At 38.5% G+C, this 26,570-nt stretch overlaps 1 protein-coding gene across 1 annotated transcript in view; it reads right to left on the minus strand.

Moving 5' to 3' along the window:
• Positions 1-26,570, minus strand: part of LOC118634485 (myosin-10-like) — a 59,854-nt gene that overhangs the window by 23,981 nt on the left and 9,303 nt on the right. Inside the window, 3 exon segments of the mRNA XM_036269056.1 lie at positions 2,692-2,948; positions 9,060-9,188; positions 14,271-14,409. Of these exon segments, the coding sequence (XP_036124949.1) occupies positions 2,692-2,948; positions 9,060-9,188; positions 14,271-14,409 (525 nt within the window).

Raw genomic sequence — 26,570 nt, forward strand, 5'->3', positions numbered from 1 at the left:
GCTGCATTTCATTGATCTCATCTTCGATAGAGTTCTCTTGTTCTTTCATTTTGGATTTGTTTCTTTGTTTCACCATTTTGGCTATCTCCGTGGGTTTTGGAGCCTGCCAAATTTTCCCTGTGGGTGTTGGTGTTCTGCTGTTTGTGGCTTCCTCTACTGGGTTTGGATGAGCCTGGGTGGGCCCAAGGTTAAACACCACTGTCAAGTCTTATTTTCCTGGGTACATTTGCAAGCCCAGGAAAGGTTCAGTTATCCTCTAGTTTTTTCCTGGTTGCTAGTAGTGTCCGTTACTCAGTGCCTTGGAATGTAGCCCTGCTGTTCTGCATAAAAGGATTTCCAGAGGGTGGGATAGATGCTGGTTGTTAATGAGCCTCAATTTGCATTTCTTTGCCTCACCTGGAAAAGGCTGAATCTCCCAGAGCAGGGGGTGGGTGGAGGCTGCTGCTGCTTTTCCCCACAGCTCTGGGAAAGAGCACACTGGTCACCGTCATTTGTGGCCACAACTCAGCAAAAACTCTGAGTAGCCTCCAAATCCCGGGTGTCCCCACAGAGTTCCAGCCCAGTCTGCCCTCCCTCTGTGTTAGTCCCCAGGTGAGTGGCTGTGGCTATTTTAGTGCTCTGTCCTGGCTCTCTGCACTGTGGAGCAGGCTTGGCCTTTATTCCCCAAGGGCTCTGCTCACAGCTAAGACTGCTGCTGTCCATAGGCTCCCAGCCCACCACCCTCTCATGCCTCTGCAGATCCTACCAGTGTCCCTGGTTATATGGTCCTGTCCTGCTGCTTTTCTGTTGCTTTTTTTCTGAGGATTTGTCTTTATTTTAGTTGTAATTCCTGTTTGGTCCTGGGAGATCATCTGCATAGCTTCTATTCACTCCACCTCCATTTTTCACATCCTCTATGTCCACCTTGTGTGCAGCTGGGTTGCACAGGCCTTCCTGGTGCCCCAGCACCCTGCAGATCCCACGGGTAACTGGATCGCACAGTCCCTTTGGGGACCCTGCTCTATGCCTTTGTTATGGGCTGCTGGGTCGCACAGGCTTCTCTGGTGCTTCAGCACCCTGCAGGTCCTGGGGGTAACTAGATTGCACGGTCCCTGCTGGGTCACACAGGCCTCTCTGGTGCACCCTGCAGTTCCCGCAAGCATGTAGTTGGATCCCACCAGTCTCTCTTGGGCTCTGGCTTCCCACTGCTCCTGTGGGCTACTGAACCTCACAGGCCTCTGTGGAGCCTCAGGTCCTGCGGCTGGGGAGTGTTGCTGCCCCGAGGGGCTCAACTCCTGCTCAGCTATTGTTGTAGTTTTTGGGGATGGGTCTCAGCTGCTGGTCTGTGCCTCTGTTGCCTGTCTGCTCCCCATCCTCTGTTGCTGGGGGTATATCTCAACTCTGATAGGGCTGCTACTATGGGGGATGGTGCTGGACTCCGGGCTGTCCATGGCTTCCTCCACTGGCACCTTGGGAGCTCCACTACTGTGCAGTGGTCTGTGTTGACAGAGAGTGTCCACTGGTCTGATGGTGCCAGATACGCTGGTGGGCTCAGGTTGTTAGGCCCTGGCCGCTCCCACTGCCTCCTCCCAGGGAAGACCCGGGATCTTCCAAAATGGTGGGAGCTCCCCGGGGCATAGGGAGAAGCGCCCTGAAGGGCCACTTACGCTAGCTGGCTGCTCCGTCCACAGCACAGGAACCTTCTGCTCCACATCTCTGCACCGCTCGGGTTTGGTCATCCACCTTCATGTCCACTCACACTCTTTCACACTTGCTCACTCTCTCACACATTCACCTACCCTCTGGTCCTTCCCACTGCCATCTTCTTCAAGGAGTAGGCTTTTAAATAATAATGGCCTGGTTTGTTTGAAGTGCTTTATATTTAATCTTTTTTTTTTTTTTTTTTTATCCTCACCCGAGGATATTTTTCCATTTTTTTGTACAGATAGAGTGGGAGGGAGAGAGAGGAAGGGAGAGAGAGAGAGAGAAACATCGATGTGAAGGGACACATCAAGTAGCTGCCACCCGCATGACCAACCAGGGCCGGGGACAAACTGCAACCTAAGTACGTGCCCTTAGCGGGAACCGAACCGGGTCTCTCCGGACCGCAGGCCGATGCTCTAACCGCTGAGCCAAACTGGCCAGGGCGAAGTGCTTTATATTTAAGAAAAACAAAAATCTTACCACCAAATATACACAATGCACCTCCTTCATAAGTGAATTATTATTGTTTCTGTACCTGGAATATTATGTGTGTTTTATTTACTGGATGTTTACATTTTGGAAAGGAAAACATCTGTTTATTTGAAAATTGTTATTTGTAATTTGTTGTTCCTAAGATTTTCACATGATACAAAATTTGTTCTTATCTCATGAATTTACAATTTCTAAATAATGATAAGCCAGTGTAAGATTGGGGGAAGAAAAGGTTTTATTAATCAAATGATGTCTTGATTTTTTTAAATGAGAAGACTGTTTTAGTTTTTACATTAAACATGGGAGCTGTTTCTTAGCAAACTTGTTTGGAAATATTAATGTTGTGTTATGAAGCAGATTTAATCATTGTCTTCTTAAGTTCCTCTAGTTTATAGTTGTGGTTGTACTTTAAAAAATACATTATCTTTATGTCTTTAAAAATACATTTAAAATATGACTTATGGGCATTGCAAATTATTGAAAACCAAGTAATGTGGGGTGGGGGTAATTCCCTACCTTAGATGGTTTTCTAGTTCTAAAATTCTTTCATTTAAATCCTGGTTGCCTCTTTCAAGATTCTGAATATTGATGCTTTTCAAACATTTAATTCTGGATAGGGTAGTAATAAGCTCTTCTAGGTTCTTGATATCATTTTTCAGGGAGATTATCTGGAACGACTGTTTCGAGTTCTTTTCTTTGTAACTTTCTAGCTCACTCTTCATCTCTTGCAATGAAGTTTCTTTTACAACAAGTTTGTTTTGAAGATTTCTTAGCTAATGAAAAAGGGGGGAATGTTATTTAAATCTTTTATAACTTTGGTTTTAGAAAATTCATTATTTTAAATCGTTATGGGTATTTGAGTTACACATTACTATACAATAAAATGAAAGCTTTCAAATCTAACAGTATATTCCAATGTTAAATACATTTGAAAAGTTATATCAAATTGATACATATGGTTTGGAATAAGTGATCTTATAGTCATGAACATTACTGTTGCTTAAATCTTGTTACAAGAGTAAATTATACCAATAACAAATTTTAGAATCCTAGCAGAAAAGAAATATGTAATACTTTGTTTTATGATGTGTTTCAAAGGAGCCTGTGCACACAGAACTCTCTTCTAAAGAGCAACCTATGTTTATATCGCTTGGTTTCTGGCCTTATTTGTGCTGATCAGAGAAATGAGTAGAGGAGAGTCAGGAGAAAGAGTGATGCTTAAATTGATGATATATATAAATGAAAGAAGAGCTTGTAGCCCAGCTGGTGTCACACAGTGGATTGAGCCCAATCCCAAGGACTGAGAAGTCCCAGTTTGATTTCTGGTCAGGGTACATGCCCGGGTTTTGGGCTTGATCCCCAGTGGGGGGCATGCAGGAGGCAGCTGATTGATGTAGTTCTCTCACATAGATGTTTCTATCTTTCTCTCTAAAAAAAGAACAAAAATCAATAAAACATATTTAAAAAAAGAAGAAGAGCTTGTAAAGTTATGGGGAGAAGGAAGAGTGATGGCTTATGAGATGGGAAGCAAAACAAAAGAGCCGTCACAGGCTGCTATTGGAAGGAAAGGACCAAAAAGGATTGAAAAGGCAGGGAGCACAACTGCTATGAGGTGAGCAAGTTTATTATCTTTGGGTAGCATTTTTTACATCTCTGCTCTTCCATCTGATAAGTGAAGAAACTTCACTAGGTGAAAAAAATGAGTTATTTGTAGAACTTTTCACATGGCAGAATCTCAACAAATGTTGAGTTGTAACTCTATTCCTATCAAATATATCCCAACTTCTGGTAATCACAATAATTGTTAAAACTCTTCAGCATTATCTTCATTATTTTAACCAGTTAAGTCAAGGGTTCTTTGCACTACAGTGGTTATCATTCACCTAAGATACTATAAAAATAATGAATGCCCCCTAAAGTTGTGCAATGTAGTGGCCCCATTTCCCTGTACTATGATATAAGAACTATGTTTTTAGTTTGTTTCTTTTTTGTTTTAATCCTCACCCGAGGATATTTTTACATTTATTTTCAGACAGAGTGGGAGGGAGGAAGGGAGGGAGGGGGAGAGAGAGAGAGAAAGAGAGAGAGAAACATTGATGTGAAAGAGACCCATCAATTGGTTGCTACCCGCACAACCCCAACTGGGGCCGGGGATGAACCGCAACTGAGGTATGTGCCCTTGGCTGGAATCGAAACCAGGACTCCCTGGCCCACAGCCTGACACTCTAACCACTGAACCAAACCGGCCAGGGCAAGAACTATGTTTTGAGATGTCATTTTTAGTTATCCTATTGTTAGAATATTATTAAGATAATATTTTTTGAAAAATACCTAAGGCAGCATGAGTCTCAGACTCACACAATATTGATTTCTAAATCTAGTTTAATTTTCCTTTTAGTGAGCAAACTGTCAATTAGTCTTCCAGAGCACTTGCCAGTTCTATTTTTTTTACTTCAAAGAACCCCAAATTTTGAATAGTTTGGGTGGATTTGGACATAATGAACCAAAAATATGTTCACGACTTAGCTAAATTTAAGTATGCCCTAAACTGAGATATAGCCTGTTGATAAAAATTGTCAACAAAGGACATGTCTCTAGAGGAAAAAATTCTAAACTCTTAGATATCAATTTGATTAGAAAATTGGCAAAAGAATTGAAAAGAATCTTTATCAGAAAGGACATATGGATAGCAAATAAGCACATAAAAGTATGTTCACATAATCAGCCATTGGGGATATGCAAATTAAAACTACAGTGAGATATCACTACACATGCACTGGTATATCTAAAATATAAAATAGTGACAACATCAAATGCTGGCAAGGATGAGGAGAAACTGGATCACTCATGCATTCTGGTAGGAATGTAAAAGGATACAGCCACTCTGGAAAATACTTTGGCAGTTTCTTATCAAACTAAATATGCAATTACCTTCTGATTCAGCTATTGCACTTTTAGGAATTTATTCCAGAAATTAAAAAGTTATGTCCACATAAAAACCTGTATATGAATATCCATAGAAGTTTTATCTGTAATAGTAAAAAAACTGGAAGTAACCCAGATATTTGTTGGCAATTGAATGGTTAAACAAATTATGGTACATACATACCACGGACTGAGCAATAAAAAGAACAAAACTATTTCCTGGTCAGTGTGGCTTAGTGAATTGAGCATCATCCCATGGACTGAGAGGTCCCAGTTTGATTCCCAGTCAGAGCACATGCCCAGATTGTGGGCCCGATCCCCAGTGTGGGGCATGCAGGAGGCAGCCAATTGATGTTCTCTCTCATCAATGTTTCTATCTCTCTCCCTAAATTCAATAAAAAAGTATATATATTAAAAAAAACTACTTTTAAATTCCTGAAAAACGTTTACATATTTTCTTTAAACAAGGTTTTAAAACCTGTGGTCTTTTTTTGACAATTTGGTTTAAAAGGTTTTTTATAAATTAGACATAGACATAAACCTTAATCTAATGCAAATCTGAATTACCAAAAATCCCAGACTTTTTAAGTATTAGTAAATTATACTGTGGAGAAGAACAATACAACCCATAGTAAAAATGCTACTGTTTTCAAGGATTGGCAATTACATTTTTCTTTCAGAAAATAGGCAAATTAAGAAATCTCCCCAGAGTATCATAAGATTTATTGTATCTATATTAAACTACATTTAAATCTAACCTCTATCTCTCAAGAAGAGAGAAAATATTAGCATAAATAAAATTGAAAGAAAAAATATACTTACCCACATATCTATATTGATATTTATATCTGTTTAAATAAAACTTGGAATCAGGCTATTGATAGATGAGATAGCAGTAAGAACTTTAATGAGGTCCTGGCAGAAAAGAAGCCCAAGAAACAAAGCCACTGTCATGGGTTGAGTTGTATCCCATCAAAATTCGTGTGTTAAAGTCCTGATCCCCCATATTTCAGAGTGTGATTATATTTGAGGATAGGGTCTTTTAAAAGGTAATTAAGCCCAGCTGGTGTAGGTCAGTGGATTGAGTGATGTCCCATGGACTGAGAGGTCACAGTTTGATTCCTAGTCAGGGCACATGCCCAGTTTCAGGCTTCATCCCCAATAGGGGGTGTGTGAGAGGCACCAATTGATGTTTCTCTCTCACATCGATGTTTCTCTCTTTTCCTCCCTCTCTCTCTAAAAAACCAATAAAAACATATTTTAAAAAAAGTTAAAATGAAATTTAAGGGTGGGTCCTAATCCAATATGATCATGTTCTTATAAGAAGAGGAAATTTGGAAACAGATAGTTACAGAAGGAAAACCATGTGAAGACACAAAATAGATGGCCATCTAACAAGCCAAGAAAAGAAGCCTCAGAAGAAACCAATTTTTTTTTTTAATTCTCACCCGACAATATTTTTCTATTTATCTTCAAAGTGGGAAAGAGAGAGAGGGAGATAAAGGGAGAGAGAAAGAAAGGGAGAAAGAAAGAAAGGGAGAAAGAAACATCGACGTGAGAGGCACACATCAACTTGTTGCCTCCCTCACGACTCCGACCAGGGCCGGAATCAAACCCATGACTCATTGGACCGTGTGATGACACTCTACCGCTGAGCCAACCGGCCAGGGTGAAGAAACCAACCTTTTAAACATATACACACACATACACACAGTAATTATGTGAGGTGATTAAAGTATTAATTAACCTTACTGTGGTAATCATTTTATAATATATACATATATTGAATCATCACGTTGTACACCTTAAATTTATATGTTATATGGCAATTACATAAAAATAAAGTTGGAAAACACGTATAAAAAAAAAGAAACCAACCCTGTTGACAACTTGTTTTGGACTCCCAGCATCCAGAACTGTGAGAAAATAAATTTCTGTTGTTTAAGGCCCCCAGTCTGTGGTACTTTGTTATGGCAGCCCTAGAAAACTAATACCAATATATAGATAGTTCCTTATTCAGTGGGTGGTCAGTGACCCAAAATGTAAGCATACAGAATATTTTACTTAAAAGTAACTATAGAGACAGTACAGATGTAAACAACCATATCATAGCACCTTTCTTTAACAGTGCCAATGGCTTTTGGGCCTCCAACAATGTTTACCTATAAAACCGTCTACTGCCCTGGCCAGTTTTGCTCAGTGGTTAGAGTGTCAGCCCATGGACCAATGAGTTGCGGGTTCGATTCCAGTCAAGTGCACGTATCTCAGTTGCAGTTTGTCCCTGGCCCTGGTCAGGTTATGCAGGAGGCAGCCAGTAGATGTGTCTCTCTCACATTGATGTTTCTCTCTCTCTCTCCCTCCCTTCCACTCTGTCTGATAATAAATGGAATAATGTCCTCTGGTGAGGATTAAAATTTTTTTAAAAATTAAAACTATCTCCTGCACCCTGGATGGTTTTGCTCAGTGGTTACAGTGTTGGCCAGTGGACCAAAGGGTCGTGGGTTTGATTTCCAGTCAAGGCACGTACCTGGGTTGCAGGTTCCATGCCCCAGTAAGGGCACACATGAGCGGCAACTAATCGATGTGTCTCTCTCACACATCCTTGTTTCTCTCTCTCTCTCTTTCTCCCTCCCTCCCTTCTACTCTATCTAAAAATCAATGGAAAGAGACCCTCGGATGAGGATTAACAGCACAACAAAGAAAACTGTCTCCTCCAACAAATATCCTGTGGTACTCAGCCTCAACTGAAAAATTCTTACAAGCACTCTCTAGTTCATCACAGGGAATAAAAGTCAAGGCATTTCCTATAAATATGATTTCTTTCCTTTTCAATTGTTGATGTTACTCAGATGTTTCATCAAGTATTGAGTAAGATTAGTGGATATTTGTCATTTGGTGCTATATTTATTATGGGAACTCATCCTTTCCATTAAAAATGCTTAATATGGGGCGGGGGTGGGAGTGGGAGGAGGGTGTCATTGGGGGGGGGGGGGAGAAACATCTGTAACAAAAATAAATAAATTTTTTTAAATGCTTAATATATGTAACTTATTATTACATAAATTTTGAGCATGGCAGCTCATAAGCAATGTTGTAATATCCTAGCATTTGACAGTCAATTTAAAAGCAATTATCTGCCATTTGACCCAGTGATCCCACTTCTAGAAATATCCCCTACGAAGCCTAAAACACCAATCAGGAAGAATATATGTACTCCTATGTTCATAGCAGCACTATTTACAATAGCTAAGATCTGGAAACAACCCAAGTGTCCATCAGTAGATGAGTGGATAAAAAAGCTGTGGTACATGTACACAATAGAGTACTTTGCAGCTGTAAGAAAGAAGTATCTCTTATTTCAGATGATATAGAGGGACCTGGAGAGAATTATGCTAAGCGAAACAAGCCAAGCAGAGAAAGACAAATATCACATAATCTCACTTATTTGTGGAATATGATGAACAAAACAAACTGATGAACAAAATTGACCCAGACACATAGGGGTAGGGTACAGACTGACAAACCTCAGAAGAGGGGGTGTTGTAGGGGAAGAGATGAATCACAGAACTTATATGCATGTACGTATAACCGTTGGACATAGACAACAAAGCTAGGGGTGGGGCGGGAGGGATGGGGGAAAAGGGTGTCAATGGGGGGAAGAGGAGAAACATCTGTAACAAAAACAAATTAATAAAAATAATTTAAAAAAATAAAGGCAGTCTAATGTGCTTTGAAAAAAAAATAAAAGCAATTATGTGCCATCTTCAAAGGGATTTCTCTGGCAAAAGGCAGATTCATATCTAAATTAATGCTCCTCAGTGATGAGAGATTTTAATATTGAGGAAAAAAGCAAAACTGAACTGAGATAGTACTTTAAGCCCGTTATCAGAGTGTTTTCCCCCTACTTTTACAGAGGACATACTTTGCCATAGTGTTTTATTTTCAGATAATCCATATACCTCAGCTAAAAGATTCTTGTTTTTCACCAACAAATCAGCAAGGTCAGGATGGTCTGGGTCAGCTGCCCTTTTGTTGTACATGATTGGGTTCCTGGTGGAAACTACTTCAAGAGGTGGATCAAAACAAGCCTACGAAGAGAAATTGCAAAGTAACTAAATGTGTACTGTAGATCAACCCACAATGTTCTAGCCTACACAAACTCAAATAAGTAGCTCTAAATAGAACACAACTTAAAACATTCATTATAAGGCGCCACCCTGACAAACACAATAGGTCTCAGGAAAACAGCAAGTAACATGTTGACCTAAAAGGCTAATTTACATTTTAAAAAAAATTCTTACCTGATAACTTATTTAAAGCACTGCCATAAGTAAGTGCAACACATTTAAATAGATAGTTTCTGAGAGTATAGAAATAAAAAAGACACACATAAAATGTTTGGGGAAATTTTAGTTCACATCTAATAAAACCTTTATAAAAACTTGAACTAGTAGGTCATTGATAAAAGATTTACCACTACTTATTTTATTTTTTGGTTACAAAGTAATTCCTATATATTATTATCATCAAACAAAATTGATATTTTTAAAAAACCTGATTTCAGTAAATCAACCTTAATTTTGTTTCTTCCACACTTATATTGAGGGTAAAAATAGGTAGTATTTACCTGTATTACAGTATCTCCCCCTATTGTCAAGAGGCTGTGCAATGTTCTAAGTTGTAATTAGTGTAACTTTTGGTAAGAACAAAGATTATATGATTGAAATGAAACCCCCCAAAATGTATTAACCTAAATCTCTATAAAGTATATGAATGTATTACATGGTGCTTAACAGACTAGAGAAAAAATATTTTTCTACAATTATTAGGTTTTAGAATGTTATGCCTACTGTTACTAGGAACAAAGACTTACACAAGAGAATACAAAATAACCATTTAGATGTTTAAAGAAATAAGACAGAATTTTGAAAATAAGAGTAAGTTACAAGAGACCACAACCAAATAAGACTTCTAGAAATGATAAGTATAAAAATCAAACCTGCAACCTTTTTCTGTTGTTAATTCTCACCCGAGGATATTTTTCTATTGATTTTTTAATAGAGTGGAAAGGAGAGAGAGACACAGAGAGAGAAACATCTATGTGAAAGAGACACATCGATTGGTTGCCTCCTGCACAACCCAGACCAGGGCTGGGATTGAACCTGCATCCCAGGTATGTGCACTTGACTGGGAATCGAATCTGCGACCCTTTGGTCCCAGAGCCAATGCTCTAACGGCTGAGCAAAACTAGTCAGGGCAGACCTGCAACCTATGGTACATGGGACAGTGCTCCAACCAACTGAGCCACCCAGCCAAGGTGATAAGTGTAAAAATTTTAAATTGAAAATCTAATGGATACCTTAAAAGCAGATTAGACCTAGCTAATAAATAAGTGAATTTATAGATAAGTATGAAGAAATTATTAGGAAGAAAACATAGAAAAAAGTAAATGGTAAATGTGAAAGTTTCAGAACACACAAAATAAACTAAGTCTATCATATGTCTAATTGGAGTCCAAGAAGGCTATAATTTAGAAAATAGGGTAGAGGCAATATTTGAATAACGAATGTCTGTGAATGTTATAGAATTGTTAAAAGACATCAATATAAATGGTCTAAAAAATAACCAAGAAGAGCCCTGACTGATTTTGCTCAGTGTCTAGAGGGTTGGCCTGCAGACCAGAGAGTCCCAGGTTCAGTTCCAGCTAAGGGCATGTGCCTCGGTTGCAGTTTGTCCCTGGCCCTGGTTGGGGTCATGTGGGTGGCAACCACTTGATGTGTCTCTCTCACATAGATGTTTTTCTCTCTCTTCCTCGCTCTCTATCTGAAGATGGATGCAAAAATGTCCTCGGGTGAGGAAAAAAAAAACACAGGAAAAGTAAGCAAAGAGAATTATTTACCTACACACTCATAATGAAACTGCCATTTATAGGTCTAAAAAGCAGAAGATACGACAACAGATAATTACAAAGAATAGCAATTGGACTGGTGAATGACTTCTCAGCAGTAACACGGAAGCTAGCAAAGAGCAGATATCTGTAATTAAGAAAAATAGGTAATATTTCACTGACTCTAAGAGGCACAGATTTTCACATCTCTGCAATTGGGGTACATCTTAAAGTTGGTGTCACTTCATATGTGGATAGTTTAGCTAAAAACTTACTTTTAAATTTCATAATGGTGCATAAAATAGTAGTGTTTCTTCAAATCAAGAAAATATGGTAACTGTCAACTATAATTTTATACTGAATGAAATTATGTTTTTAGATTAAGAGTAGAATGAAGATATTTTAGATAAATAAAAAGTGAATTTACCACCAATAGGCCCTCATTCAAGAAAATTCTAAAGGATGTATTTCTCATAGAAAGAAAATGAACTGACAAAGTCTGAAATATAAAAAAGAATAGACAACAAAAATAGTAAATATGTAGGTATATTTAACTAAGCATTAATTAATTTTAAGAATCTGATTTATAGGGTTGAAAATAAAGGACAGAACCAATACAGGACCCCCAAAAATACATATACATTGAGGGGAGAAAAATAGTTTAAAGCACTATAAAATTTTCAGATTTCTCAGAAATAACAAAGATTTCAATTAAGTTTGTTAAGTGGTTTTTTGTTTTGTTTTGTTTTGTTTTTTGTTAATCCTCACCTGAGGATATTTTTCCATTGATTTTTAGATAGAGTGGAAGGGAGGGAGTGGGGGAGAGAAAGAAAGAAACATCTATGTGAGAGAGACACATCACTTGGTTGCCTTCCACACAACCCCAACCGGGTCCAGGGATTGAACCTGCAACCCAGGTATGTGCCCTCGACTGGGAATCAAACCCAAGACACTTTGGCCTGTGGACTGATGCTCTAACCACTGAGACAAACTAGCTAGCGCAAGTTAGTTAAGTATGTTAAAATCACTAATATAAAATGAAGTTCATAGTTAAATGAGGACATGTTGAAAATAAGATTAGAATTACTTTGTTTTATAATGTACCAATATTAAATTGTATTTTTTTTTTTTTTTTTTTTTTATCCTCACCCGAGGACATTTTTCCATTTTTTGTTCAGATAGAGCGGGAGGGAGAGAGAGGAAGAGAGAGATAGAAACATCGACGTTAAGGGACACATCGAGTGGCTGCCACCCGCACGACCAACCAGGGCCGGGGACAAACTGCAACCGAGGTACGTGCCCTTAGCGGGAACCGAACCCGGGTCTCTCTGTACCGCAGGCCGACGCTTTAACCGCTGAGCCAAACCGGCCAGGGCTTAAATTGTATTTTTATCATGTTCTTACCATATAATGTGAAAAATGATTTTTTAATTCCTGGAGGGATTTATGAGCATTTATGTACCGAAAGAAGTTCAACTACCATAGATTGAGCATTGTCCTTTTGCATTGTATCATTTATGCCCGCCCCCATCATCTTTATTGAGGTATAATTGAAAATAAAAATTACATATAAAAAGTGTATGATGTTTCGCCCGGCTGGTATGACTCAGTGGTTGAGCGTCAATCCATGCACCAAGAGGTTGCCAGTTCAATTCCCATTCAGGACACATGCCCAGGTTGTGGGCCAAATCCTCAGTGGGGGGCATGCAGGAGGCAGCCAATCAATGTTCTCTCTCATCGATGTTTTTCTCTCTCCCTTTCTCTCTCTAAAATCAATAAAAAATGTTTTTTAGGTGTGTGATGTTTTGATATATGTGTACATGGTGAAATGATCCCCACAACGAAGCTAATGAACATAACTATCACTTCACATAGTTACCATTTCCTTTTTACCCCCTTTCTTATATGTGCTGACAGCACTTAAAATCTATCCTCTTAGCAAAGTTAAAGTATACAATACAATATAGTTAACTATAGTCACATTGCTGTACATCAGATCTCCAGAACTTATTCATCTTGCATAACTAAAACATTTTACCCCTTGACCAACATCTCCCCGTTTCCCTCTTCATTCTGCCTCTGAAAATCACCCTTCTACTTTGCTTCTATGACTATTTTAAATTTTACAAATAAGTAAGATCATGAAGTATTTTTCTTTGTCTGGCTTATCGCACTGAGCATAATGTCCTCCAGGTTCATCCATGTTGTTGAAGATGGTAGGATTTCCTTTTTAAAGGCTGAATAATATTTCATTGCATATACATACACGTTTTCTTTATCCATTCATTCTGTTGACTTATTTTTAATGTAATATATTTCTTTTCCCAGCAAAAAAAACAGGCTTGTCATTCTCATTAAAGCCAATAGGGGGAGGAAATACACCTCTCCTCTATGTTCCCATTCTCACCCTCTGCTCAGACTTCATCTCCTAGGAGCTACAAGCTAAAGATTGGGTGGATCTTTCTAGTGGTCTTAAAAATATCAATGGAAGGGACATCATTTGATCCAACAGAATATTTAATTTCCAGAAAGATTCTCATTATGGTCTAACCCTAATAAAACAAAGCTGTAAATCAAGGGGATAATATAGTGCCCTGGAAAGGTAATTGGAGTCAGACTAGTTCTGTCTGTAAATCACTGAATGCCATCTCTTTAGCATTCGGTTGCCTAATCTGCAAAATAATAGGATTTCAGCAAATTAACTCAGAAGCTCTTTATAGTCTATTTTTATATTGTTTTGGGATTGTGGGCCTCAGTGTAATGTCAGAACGACAAAAAAGGCAAAAATAAGTAATATCCACTTTGAGGCTCCATTAGATTTAGATGTTCCACTGCTCCTTATTCAAGTGTCTAGCCAGGACTCAAAAGAAGTGAGAGACACTTATTTGTGGAATAATGAACTAAACAAACTGCTGAACAAAATGAACTCAGAGACATGGAGATGAGGTACAGACTGACAAGCCTCAGAGAACTTATATGCATGTATGCATGAGCAATGAACATAGACAACAAAGCTGGGGGTGGGGGGGGAGGGGAGGAGGGTGTCAATGGGGGAAATGAGAAACATCTGTAATAAAAACAAATTAATAAAAAATAAAAAACAAAGTGAGAGAGCATTTGACCTCACGGCTTGCACCATTCAGTAGCCACAGGTACTAGCGTGGGCAGGTGGGCAAACAGAACTGGACTTTACTTTCTTCTAGCTCTCAGTTGTGCAGGAGATTGTTTTACCTCTACCTTCTGAGAATGGGAGGAAAAAATAAAATGCCAGAGTACAACTCACCACTAAGCTATTTTTCCAAGATGTGTGGATTGATGCATGCCTGAGTTCTGTTGGCTTAGCCTCATGGGACTCTTTGCTTTGGCAGGTAGCAAGACTTCCTGGATCTGAGTGGTTTAAAAACTGGAGAGCAACTGACATGCTGGAGATAAAAGAAGCAGGAAACGGATCTAGTAATGGTGAACTAAGGGGCTTTCAGAGGAATTTTGCATAGAGCAGTCAGGAAGAGATACTGAGGTCTGCCCAGCATCAACAGCAATGTCTTTGGGAAGGTTCCACTTCAGATCCTTATAGGTTAGACCTGGGAGGGAGCTGCCTGCTAAACCTGTTGCCTGGAGATAAGGTAGATCTAGTTTTTGAAGATAGTATCAAAATACTGTTTATATTGTAACTGGTTGAAATAGCCTGCTAATATACACATATGCGCTAGTAATATTATACTTAAGTGCTAGTTCTGAATCATATCTTTAGACACCTAACTTATAAATTTCCTTCATTTTCAATTTCTCAATCTATCTGAAATGCTAATTATATCCCTTAAGACTCAGTCGAAAGATAAAGTCTAAAGTGTTAATAATGTAGGATGGGATAGCTCATAGTGCTCTTTTGCCTCTGAGGAACACAAAATGTAACCACACATTATAATTTTCATAAATTTAATTTCCCAAGAACTTTGATACTGCCTTAAATCCATTTTCCCAACTCCATTCAATTCCAAATAATATACATCTTTTCTAAAGTGAAAATAAAAGCAACAGAGAAAAGACATTTTCCAAATTAATGGCCATATGTTTTATTAAGCAATAAGATAGAAATTTCTTTTTTAAGATCATGGAGTGTATTGAGGGGTGGAGAGTGGCACTTAGAAACTGTGCACCAGAGAGCCTGCATGTAAGTGGGGTATGTGTTTCCTTTGCTGGGTGGTATCTCGCAGAAAACTGAACAGTCCCAGAATGGGAGGAACTTTCATAAGAAAAAAAAAAAAAAAATGAGGATGGTGTAATTTGATGAATATGGAACAGAAAACATGAAGGTCTCGTTTTCTTCCCTAACACTGAAATCCATGTTGAAATTAATTCATTCTAGATTTATTAATATTGAAGGCAATTATTAAAGTGCAAATATCTCTAATGAGACTTTAGTCTCTTCCGATTCTTTTTCTAAGAACCAAAGAAGAGAAAGAGCAACATATGTTTCAGTGAATGAAAAGAGAGAACAAACTGTCCCTCAGTCCTGGAATCAGAATGATAACTGGAAACAAAAGTCTTCTTAAGAATCCTATCTTTTACTTTTATTTCCTTACTATTTTATAGAATCTTACGCTATATTAAAAACAGCTTAATGAATATCACTCATATTACTTCTAAGAGTATCCCCAGAAACATGAACATATAAATCCTGCAGTATCAGTTGAAGAACCACCTCCTTCCTGGTGGTGAGCACACAATGCAATGTACAGATGACATACTATAGAATTGTACACCTGAAACCTATGTAATTTTATTAATCAATGCCACCCCAATAAATTTAATATATTTTTTTAAACCACCTCCTTCCTTGATTCTTGTATGGAATCTCTCTCTCCTCCTAACTCTTAAAGTATATGATCTGTACTTTCTTTTTAATCCTCACCACTAAGGATATTTTTTTCCATTTTTATCTTCAGAATGAGTGGGAAGGAGAGAGAAAGAAACATCATTGTGAGAGAGACACATTGATTGGCTGACTCCCTCACAACCCGGACCAGGGCCTGGGACTGAACCGCAACCGAGGTTATGTGCCCTTGACTGGAATCAAACCTGAGATTCTTTGGTCCATGGGCTGACACTCTACCACTGAGCCAAACCGGCCATGGCACTTTCTTTAGATTGTTATGTCATTCATTATGTAAAAATCTTATCTCTTCTACTACATTAAAAGTACCTAAGAGCAGAATCTATTTCTGATGTATGTCTATTATCCCATACTAGGTACAAAAACTACAGATTGAATAAAGAATCCAACAGGAAAAAGATAAACTCTTAATACAAAGTTAACTTATATAGCCCTGGCCGGTTTGGCTCAGCAGTTAGAGTGTCGGCCTGCGGTACGAGAGACCCAGGTTCGGTTCCCACTAAGGGCACGTACCTCGGTTGCAGTTTGTCCCTGGCCCTGGTTGGTCATGCGGGTGGCAGCCACTCGATGTGTCCCTTCACATCGATGTTTCTCTCTCTCTCTCTTCCTCTCTCTCCTTCCCGCTCTATCAGAACAAAGGATGGAAAAAATGTCCTCGGGTGAGGATAAAAAAACAAACAAACAAAAAAACAAAGTTAACTTATATAGATGATAGTATTGTTCTCCCAAATTAACCTTATAAAAATATTTTTAAAATGTATAGGGAGACTAAAGCAAAAATAAACAAAATAAAGAAATAAGACATAATTATTCTGTGATTTTAGGTTTGTACATGACTATTCTATTTTTTATGCACTCGTAAGATTTATCAGTACTTCAAATGAGAAAGATACAGTCTGCTATGCCTCATATAGTAGAAAGTAAAAACCATAAATTTTTACCATGTCATGCACAAGAGAAAATTCCAAATCTAAGATCAATTCCCAGAAGAAACCTGATCTGTCCAATATGAGTGGCTTGCCCTCACAACTTGCCAGTAGAATGTTTGCACATCAAAGAAGCTGTTACTAGGGGAGTGCATCACAGAGGTCCACGGAAGGGAAAAGGGGACCTCTTAAAGTGATATCTTAGAACTGTGCGTCTTTCTTCCCCAATGAATGAAATGAAAACAAAGTGGTTTTTTTTTTCAAACATTAGTGACCTTAAGAACTCTTAAGAAGTAAATATCTGGTGAATGTGAAACTCACATTTTGGGTCTTTCTTTTGAGAAATTCTTGGAATAAATTTTTTTTGTATCCTCACCCGAGGACATTTTTCCATTTTTTTTTTGTTCAGGTAGAGTGGGAGGGAGAGAGAGGAACAGAGTGAGAGAGAGAAACATTGATGTGAAAGGGACATATCGAGTGGCTGCCACCCACATGACCAACCAGGGCCGGGGACGAACCGCAACCAAGGCACGTGCCCCTAGTGGGAACCAAACCCGGGTCTCCCTGGACCACAGGCCGAAGCTCCAACCACTGAGTCAAACTGGCCAGGGCTGATTAGATTAAATTTTTATACTCCAATACCAACACCTCATCAAGAAATACGTGCTTTGAGAAGAGAAGAAAAATGATGATTCCATCTACTATTCCTAAAGCGAAAATGATTTGTCTGAAAAGCTTGTCTTATTCCAGGGAAATACTTTTATGCCAGAGAAAGTATATTCCTATTATGTACTCTTGATATAGAATCACTAGGACTATACTTCAAATATAATCTAGGAGTCGTCAACTTTGCCCATACATCAGAATCTCAAAAAAAAAACACCAAACAACAACAACAAAAAAAAACCCACAAAAAAAACCTCAACAAAACTCCCCCAAAATACTGATACTCTGACCCTATCCCAAGTTCTAACTTAATTGGTCTACAGTGGAGCCTAGACATATTTTTTAAAAGCTACATAGGTGATTCTAATGTGACTCTGGGGTTGAAAATGACTGCCCATTATTTTATTTATATATGATAAAAATGAGGCAGGGAGAAATTAAGCGAAATTTATAGGAATGAAAGTAATAGCTACCAACTAAACCAGGAAAATAAGAAATACTTTTTCCTCTAAAACTAGATTTTTAAAAAAAAACGCTCAGCCGAGGATATTTTTCTATTTATCTTCAAATAGAGAAGGAGGAAGGAGGAGAGAGTAAAAGAGAGGGAGAGACAGATAAGCATCAACGTGTGAGAGACATATTGACTGGTTGCCTCCTGCACAACCCCGACCAGGGCCAGGGATAAACCACAACCGAGGTATGTGCCCTTGACTGGAATCGAACCTGTGACTCTTTGATCCACAGGCCCATGCTCCAACAACTGAGCAAAACTGTATTCTCTTCTCTCTCTCCTGATTCTGTTTTCTGTGTTCTCTTCTTTCTCTCCCGATTCTCTCCGTTTTCTGTGTTATCTTCTCTCTCTATTGATTCTCTGTTTTCTGCATTCTCTTTTATCCCAATTTTTATTAATTTATTTTTGTTACAGATGTTTCTCCTTCTCCCCACCCCGACCCTCTCCTGTGCATCCTACCCCTACACCCCCTAGCATTGTTGTCTATGTCCATTGGTTATGCATAAATGCATATAGGTTCTTTGGTTCATCTCATTCATCCCCCCCGGGCCCCTACTCTGAGGTTTGTCAGTCTGAACCATACTCCTTTCTATGTCTCTGGGTCTATTTCATTCATCAGCCAACCTTGTTCATTATATTCCACAAATAAGTGAGATCATGTGGTATTTGTCTTTCTCTATTGGCTTATTTCGCTTAGCATAATACTCTCAAGGTCCCTCCATGTTGTCTAAAAGGATAAAAGATCTTTCTTTCTTACAGCTGCATAGTATTCCATTGTATAAATGTACCACAGCTTTTCTATCCACTCATCTATTGATGGACACTTAGGCTGTTTCCAGATCTTTTTTTTTTTAGTTTTAACATAGTTCTTTAAAAAAAAATTTATTTATTTATTTTAAATTACTTTATTTTTGTTACAGATGTTTCTCCTTTTTTCTCCATTGACACCCTCCTTTCCATCCCCCACCCCGTCCCCAGCTTTGTTGTCCATGACCATCAGTTATGTGTACATGCATATAAGTTCTGTGGTTCATCTCTCCCCCACACCCCTCTTCTGAGGCTTGTCAGTCTGTACCCTACTTCCACATCTTTGGGTCTACCCAGTTCCTCAGACTGTTAAGTTAATTATATTCCACAAATAAGTGAAATCACGTGATATTTGTCTTTCTTTGCTTGGCTTGTTTTGCTTAGGATAATACTCTCCAGGTCCCTCCATGTCGTCTCAAAGTATAAGAGATCCTTCTTTCTTACAGCTGCATAGTACTCCATTGTGTATATGTACCACAGTTTTTTTATCCATTCGTCTACTGATGGACATTTGGGCTGTTTCCAGACCTTAGCTATTGTAAATAGTGCTGCTATGAACATGGGGGTACATATATTCTGTGATCTCTCTTCTCTGTACTGAATCTCTTCGTTTTCTGTGTTCTCTCCTCTATCTCTTGATTTTCTCCGTTTTCTGCATTTTCTCAACACGTTCTTGAATCTGTTTTCTGCGTCTCTCCTCTATCTCTTGATTCTCTTCATTTTCTGCATCCTCTCCTGAATCTCTCCATTTTCTGCATTCTCTCCTCTACCTCTTGATTTTCTTCATTTACTGCATTTTTCTTCTATCTCCTGATTCTGTTTTCTGTGTTCTCTCTTCACTGTACTAAATCTCTCCATTTTCTCATCTATCTCTTGATTTTCAGCATTTTCTTCATTTTCTCCTCTCTTTATTTTCTACGTTTTATTTGTTCTCTCCTGTCCAAACTGAATCTGTTTTCTGCATTCTTTCCTCTGTCTCTTGATTTTCTCCGTTTTCTGTGATCTCTCTTCTCTTTACTGAATCTCTCTGTTCTGCGTTCTCTCCTCTGTCTCTTGATTTTCTCCATTTTGTGCGCTCTCTCCATCTCTTGATTCTCTCTGATTTCTTTGTTCTCTACTCTATTTTATCATTTTCTCCATCTTATGATTTTCTTTGTTTTCTGCATTCTCTCCTCCGTCTCGTCTTTGTTTTCTCTGTTCTCTTCTCTATGTCTTGAATCTCTTAGTTTTCTGCATTCTCTCAATTCTCTCTGTTTTCTTCTTTCTCTCCACTATCTCTTGATTTTGTCCATTTTCTGCGTCCTCTCCTCTATGTCTTGATTCTCGCTGTTTTCTGCGTTCTCTCCTATATCCCTTGCTTTTTTTTTTTTTTTCCGCGTTCCCTTTTCTATCTCTAGATTTTCTTCGTTTCCTGGATTTTCCCTTCTATCTCTTGAGTCTTTCTGTTTTCTGCATTCTCTCCTCTATCTCTTGATTTTCTCCATTCTCTCCTCTGTTTCTTGATTCTCTCCATTTTCTCTGTTCTATTCTCTATCTCTAGAATCTCTCCGTTTTCTGCATTCTCTCAATTCTTCCCTGAATTTCTCCATTTTCTTAGTTCTCTCCTCTCTCTCTTAATTTTCTCCATTTTCTGTGTTCTCTCTTCTATATCTTGATTCTCTTTGTTCTTTCCTGTAGCTCTTGATTTTCTCCGTTCTCTACTTTCTCTACTGAATCTCTCAGTTTTCTGTGTTTCTCAACTCTATTTTTTTTTAATTTCTCCATTTTCTGCATTCTCTCCTCCTTTCTGCATTCTCTCCTCTATCTCTTGATTTTCTCCATTTTCTGCGTTCTCTCCTCTATTTCTTGATTCTGTCTGTTTTTGGCGTTCTCTTCTCTCTGTACTGAATCTCTCTGTTGTCTGTGTTCTCTCCTCTATCTCTTGATTTTCTCCAATCTCTTTTCTATGTCTTGATTTTCTGTTTTCTTCCTTTTCTCCTCTATCTCTTGATTTTCTCTGCTTTCTGCCTTCTCTTCTGTCTGTACTAAATCTCTCCGTTTTCTGCATTCCCCCCTTCATCTCTTGATTCCGTTTTCTGTGTTCTCTCCTCTCTTGATTTTCTGCATTCTCTCCATTTTCTGCATTCTCTCCTCTGTCTTTTGATTTTCTCCATTTTTTGCATTTTCTTCTCTCTGTATGGAATCTCTCCATTTTCTGCATTCTCTGCTCTATCTCTTGATTTTCTGTTTTCTAAGATCTGTCCTCTATCTTTTGATTCTCTCCATTTTCTGCAATCTCTCCTCTATCACTTGATTCTCTCTGTTTTTTCTCTTCTCTTGTCTACCTCTGGACTCTCTCTGTTATCTTTGTTCTCTCGTCTACCTCCGTTTTCTGAGATCTGTCCTCAATCTTTTGATTCTCTCTATTTCTGCGTTTTCTCCTGTCGCTTGATTCTTTCCATTTTCTGCGATCTCTCTTCTATCACTTGATCATCTCTGTTTTTTCTGTTCTTTGTTCTACCTCTAGATTCTCTCCATTATCTTTGTTTTCTCATCTATCTCTTGACTTTCTCCATTTTCTGCATTCTCTCCTATATCTCTTGATTCTGTTTTCTGCCTTCTCTCCTCTCTGTATGCAGAACTGAGTATCATTGTTTTCTGCATTTTCTCCTCTATCTTTTCATATTCACCGTTTTCAGCGTTCTCTTCTCTATGTCTTGATCTCCGTTTTCTGAGTTATCGCTTCTCTGTACTAAATCTTTTCTTCTTTTGCATTCTCTCCTCTATCTTTTGACTTTCTACGTTTTCTGCGTTCTCTAATTTTTCTCCTCATTCTCTCCATTTTGTGCGGTTTGTTCTTTCTGTACTGAATATTTCCATTTTCTGCGCTCTCTTCTCTAACTCTTGATTCTCTCCATTTTCTCTAGTCTCTTTTGTATCTCTAGATACTCTCCATTATCTTTGTTCTCTCCTCTATCTTGGTTTTGTTTTCTGCATTCTCTCCTCTATCTACTGATTTTCTCTGTTTTCTGTGTTTTCTCCTCTATCTCTTGATTCTCTGTTTTCTGCGTTGTCTCATTGTCTTGATTCACTCCGTTTCCTGTAATTTCTCCTCTATCCCTTGATTTTCTCTGTTCTCTTTTCTATCTCTGGATTCTTACCATTACCTTTGTTCTGTCATCTGTCTCTTGAGTTTCTGTGTTCTTTATGCGGCCTATCCTCTATCTGTTGATTTTCTCCGTTTCCTGTGTTCTCTCCTCTATCTCTTGATTCTCTCTGTTTTCTGCGTTTTCTTCTCTCTGTACAGAATCTCTCCGTTTTCTGCATTCTCCCTTCTATCCCTTGATTTCTTCTCTTTTCTACGTTCTCTCCACTATGTCTTGAATCTCTTCGTTTTTTGAGTTCTCTCCTCTATCTGTTGATTCTCTCCGTTTTCTGCATTCTCTCCTCTATGTCTTTATTCTGTTTCCTCTGTTCTCTTTTCTATCTCTGGATTCTCTCTGTTATCATTGTTCTCTCATCTATCTCTTGATTTTCTCCATTTTCTGTGTTCTCTTCTCCATCTTCTGATTTTCTCCCTTTTCTGCATTCTCTCCTCCATCTCTTGATTTTTTTCGTTTTCTGTATTCTCTCCTCTATGTCTTGATTCTCTCCGTTTTCTGCTTTATCTTCTGTATCTCTTGATTCACTCCATTTTCTGCATTATCTATCTGTACTGAATCTCTCCAATTTCTGCATTCTCTCCACGCTCTACTGATTCTTTCTGTTTTCTATGTTCTCTGCTCTTTCCTGACTTTTTTTTATCTTGTCTTTCCGGACTACCTCAGTTTTCTGCATTCTATCTTCTATTTTTTTGATACTCTCCGTTTTTTGTGTTCTGTCCTGTATCTCTTGATTCTCTCACTTTTCTGTGTTCTTTCCTCTCTTTTCTGAATATGTTTTCTGCATTACTCTTCTTCTGATTTTTTCTGTTTTCTGGGTTCTCTTCTCTATCTTCTGATTCTGTTTTCTCCTCTTTCTCCTTTATTTCTGTTTTCTGTGTTCTCTCCTCTTTCTGGAATCTCTCCGTTTTCTGCATTCTCTTTTCTCTGCTAATTCTCTTTGTTATCTGCGTTTTCTTTTTTCTATCATAAATTTCTCAGTTTTCTGATTTCTCTTCTCTATCTCCTGAATCTCTTTTTCTCCATGATCTCTTCTCTCTAGTAATTGTTTTTCTGCATTCTCTTCTCTCTCTTCTGATTCTCTATGTATTCTTCGTTCTCTCCTCTCTCTGCTGATTTTCTCCATCCTATCCTGATTCTATGCATTTTGTGCATTTTCTCATCTATCTACTGATTCTATCCGTTTTCTGCATTAGTTTTTCACTCTGTTTTCCTCGGTTTTCTGCGTTCTCCTCTCTGCTGATTTTCTCTATTTTCCGCGTTATTTTTTCTCTCTCCTGATTCTCTGTTTTCTCTGTTATCTCTTCTCTGATAATTCTCTCCTTGTTCTGTGTTCTCTCCGCCTCTTCTTATTCTCCTCATTTTTGGAGTTTTCTTCTTCCTCTCCTGATTCTCTCCTCTGTCTCCTGATACTCTCTGTTTTCTATGTTCTTTCCTCTCTCTTCAGATACTCTCCGTTTTACGAATTCTCTCTTTTCTCTCCTGGTTTGTTCCGTATTCTGCGTTCTCCACTCTCTCTCTTGATTCTCCCTGTTTTCTGCCTTCTCTCCTCTCTCTCTTAATATTCTCCATTTCTTTGTTCTCTCCACTGTCTCCGGATTCTCTCCATTTTCATTGTTCTCTACTTACTCTTCTGAATCCTTCTGTTTTCTGCATTTTCTCTTCTTTTTCCTGATACTCTTCGTTTCCTGCATTCTGTCCTCTATCTCGATTCCCTCCGTTTTTTGCATTTTCTTCTCTCTCTCCTGAATCTCTCCGTTTTCTCCTCTCTCTTCTGAATATCTGTTTCCTGTTTTGTCTCCTCTATGCTTATTCTCTCCGTTTATTGCATTGTCTCCTATCTCTCCTGATTCTCTGTTTTCTGCATTCTCTCCTCTCTATCCTGATTCTACTTGTTTTTAATTCTTCTACTCTCCCTGAATTATTTTTCTGTTCGACCTTCTCTGCAATCACTTCTGATTCTTTTCGTTTTCTGTGTTCTCTCCTCTCTCTCCTGAATCTCTCCATTCTCTGCTTTCTTTCTTCTCATTTCTGATTCTCATCTCTTACATTCCAAAAATCTCTATTTACTCTGTTCTGCTTTCTCTATGCTGATTCTCTCCGTATTTTGCATTCTCTCCTCTCTCCCCTAAGTCTCTCTGTTTTTTTTTTTTATTATTCTTTTCTCTATCTCTCGATTCTTTTTCTGACTTCTCCCTTCTCTCCTGATTCTCTCTGTTATCTGCATTCTCTCTCTTCTCTGCTGATTCTGTATTCTGCATTCTCTCCTCTCTCCTGATTCTCCATGTATTCTGTGTTCTCTCCTCTCTCTCCTGATTTTCTGTTTTGTGCATTCTCTCTTCTCTTATGATTCTCTCCGTTTTCTGTGTTCTCTTCTCTCTCTCTCCTGATCCTCTCAATTTTCTGCATGCTCTTCTCTCTCTCTGATTCTCTCCATTGCCAGCATTACCTTCTCAATGCCGATTCTTTCCATTTTCTTTCTCTTCTATCTCTCCTGATTCTTTCTGTTTTCAACCGTATCCTCTCTAGTGATTATCTCTGTTATCTGCTGTATCTTCCCTCCCTTTTCTGCATTCTCTTCTCTTTCACTTAATTCTCTCTGTTTTCTGGTTTCTCTTCCTTATCTTTTGATTCTCTCCGTTTTCTGCCTTCTCTTCTCTCTGTCCTGATTCTCTACTTTTTCTGCGTCATTTCTCTATCTTCATCCTGATTCTCTACTTTTTCTGCGTCATTTCTCTATCTTCAGATTCTCTTCGTTTTCTGGGATAACTTCTCTCTCCTAATTCTATCTGTTTTTTGTGTTCTCTTTTCTCTCACTATAGTCTCTCCATTTTCTTCTTCTCTTCTCACTCTCCTGAATCTGTTCATTTTCTGCCTTTTCTTCTCTCTGTCCTGATTCTCTATGTTTTCTGGGTTCACTTCCCTGTCTTCGGATTCTCTCCATTTTCTGTGATAATTTCTCTCTCTCCTAATTCTCTGTTTTTCCGCGTTCTCTTTTCTCTCACCATATTCTTTCCATTATTATCTGCTTCTCTTCTCTGTCTTCTGATTCTGTTTATCTCCTGCATTCTCTTCCCTCACTCCCAATTCTCTCACTTTTCTGCGTTCTCTTCTCTCTCTCTCTCCTGAATCTCTACATTTTCTGCATTCTCTTCCCTCTCTCCTGGTTCTCTCCCTTTTCTGCATTCTCTTCTCTCTCTCCTGATTCTATCCGTTTTCTGCATTCTCTTCTCTCTCTCCTGTGTCTCTCTGTATTGTGTGTTATCTCCACTCTTTCCTGATTGTCTCCATTTTCTGTGTTCTCTTCTCTCCCTTGTGATTCTCTGTTTTCTGTGTTCTCCTCTTTCTCCTGGTTCTCTCCGTTTTTTGTGTTCTCTTTTCTTTCTCGTGATTCTCACCATTTTCTGGGTTCTCTTCCATTGCTCCAGCTTATCTCCGTGTTCTGGGTTCTCTTCTCTTTCTCCACATTCTCTCCTTTTCCTGCGTTCTCCTCTGTGTATCCTGATTCCCTCCAATGTTTGCGTTCTCGGCTCTCTCTCCTAATTCTCTCCGTTTTCTGCATTCTCTGCTCTCTCTCCGGATACTCTCCTTTTCTTCCTTCTCTACCCTCTCTCCTGATTCTGTTTTCTGTGTTCTCTTTTCTCTCCTGATTCCCTCTGTTTTCTGCGTTCTCTTCTCTCTCCTGATGCTCTCGGTTTTCTATGTCCTCTTCCCCCTCCCTTAATTCTCTCAATTTTTTGTGTTCTCTTTCCTCTCTCCTTATTTTCCCTTTTTCTGCGTTCTCTTCTCAGTCTCATGATTTTCTATGTATTCTGCGTTCTCTTCACTCTCCCGACTGTCTCTGTATTCTCTGTTTTCTTAACTCTTGACTGTCTCCATTTTCTATTATCTCTTCCCTCTCTCTTTATTGTTTTCTGCATTTTCTTTTATCTCTCCTCATTCTCTCTGTTTTCTGCCTTCTCTTGTCTCTCTATTATCTCCATTGTCTGCATTCTCTTCTCCCTCCAGTGATTCACCCCATTTTCTGTGTTCTCCTCTCTCCTGATTCTCTCCATTTTCTGTGTTCCTATCTCTATCTTGTTATTCTCTCTGTTTTCCACATTCTCTTCTCTCTCCTGATTCTCTCCCTTTTCTGCATTCTCTTCTCTCCTCATTCTCTCTATTTTCTGAGTTCTCTTCACTCTCTCCATAACATCACTCCAGGAAAAGAACTATACAAAATGGAGATCAGCAATCAATCAGATGCATAATTCAAAACACTGCTTATAAGAATGCTCAATTAACTTTGTAAGAATTTCACAGTACCTCGTGAGAATGTAAAAAAAAATTTAGTGAGGACCTCAAGAGCATAGTAAAGAACCAGTCATAAATAAAGTATGTACTAACTAATGAAGAATAATTTACATGGAATCAATAGTAGACTAGGTGAAGCCAAGTAGTAAACCATTGATTTTGATTATAAGGAAGCAAAAAAACAGTAAATTAGAACAGCTAAAAGAAAAAAGTATCTAAAAAATGAGGATACTATAAGGAGCCTGTGGAACAACTTCAAGCATGCCAACATTTGCATCATGGGAGTGTCAGAAGGAAAAGAAAGAGGGCAGAAAATTAAAAACTTATTTGAAAAAATAATGACAGA

This window comes from Molossus molossus, unplaced genomic scaffold, assembly GCF_014108415.1.
Source record: "Molossus molossus isolate mMolMol1 unplaced genomic scaffold, mMolMol1.p scaffold_m16_p_1, whole genome shotgun sequence".
Taxonomy (NCBI): domain Eukaryota; kingdom Metazoa; phylum Chordata; class Mammalia; order Chiroptera; family Molossidae; genus Molossus; species Molossus molossus.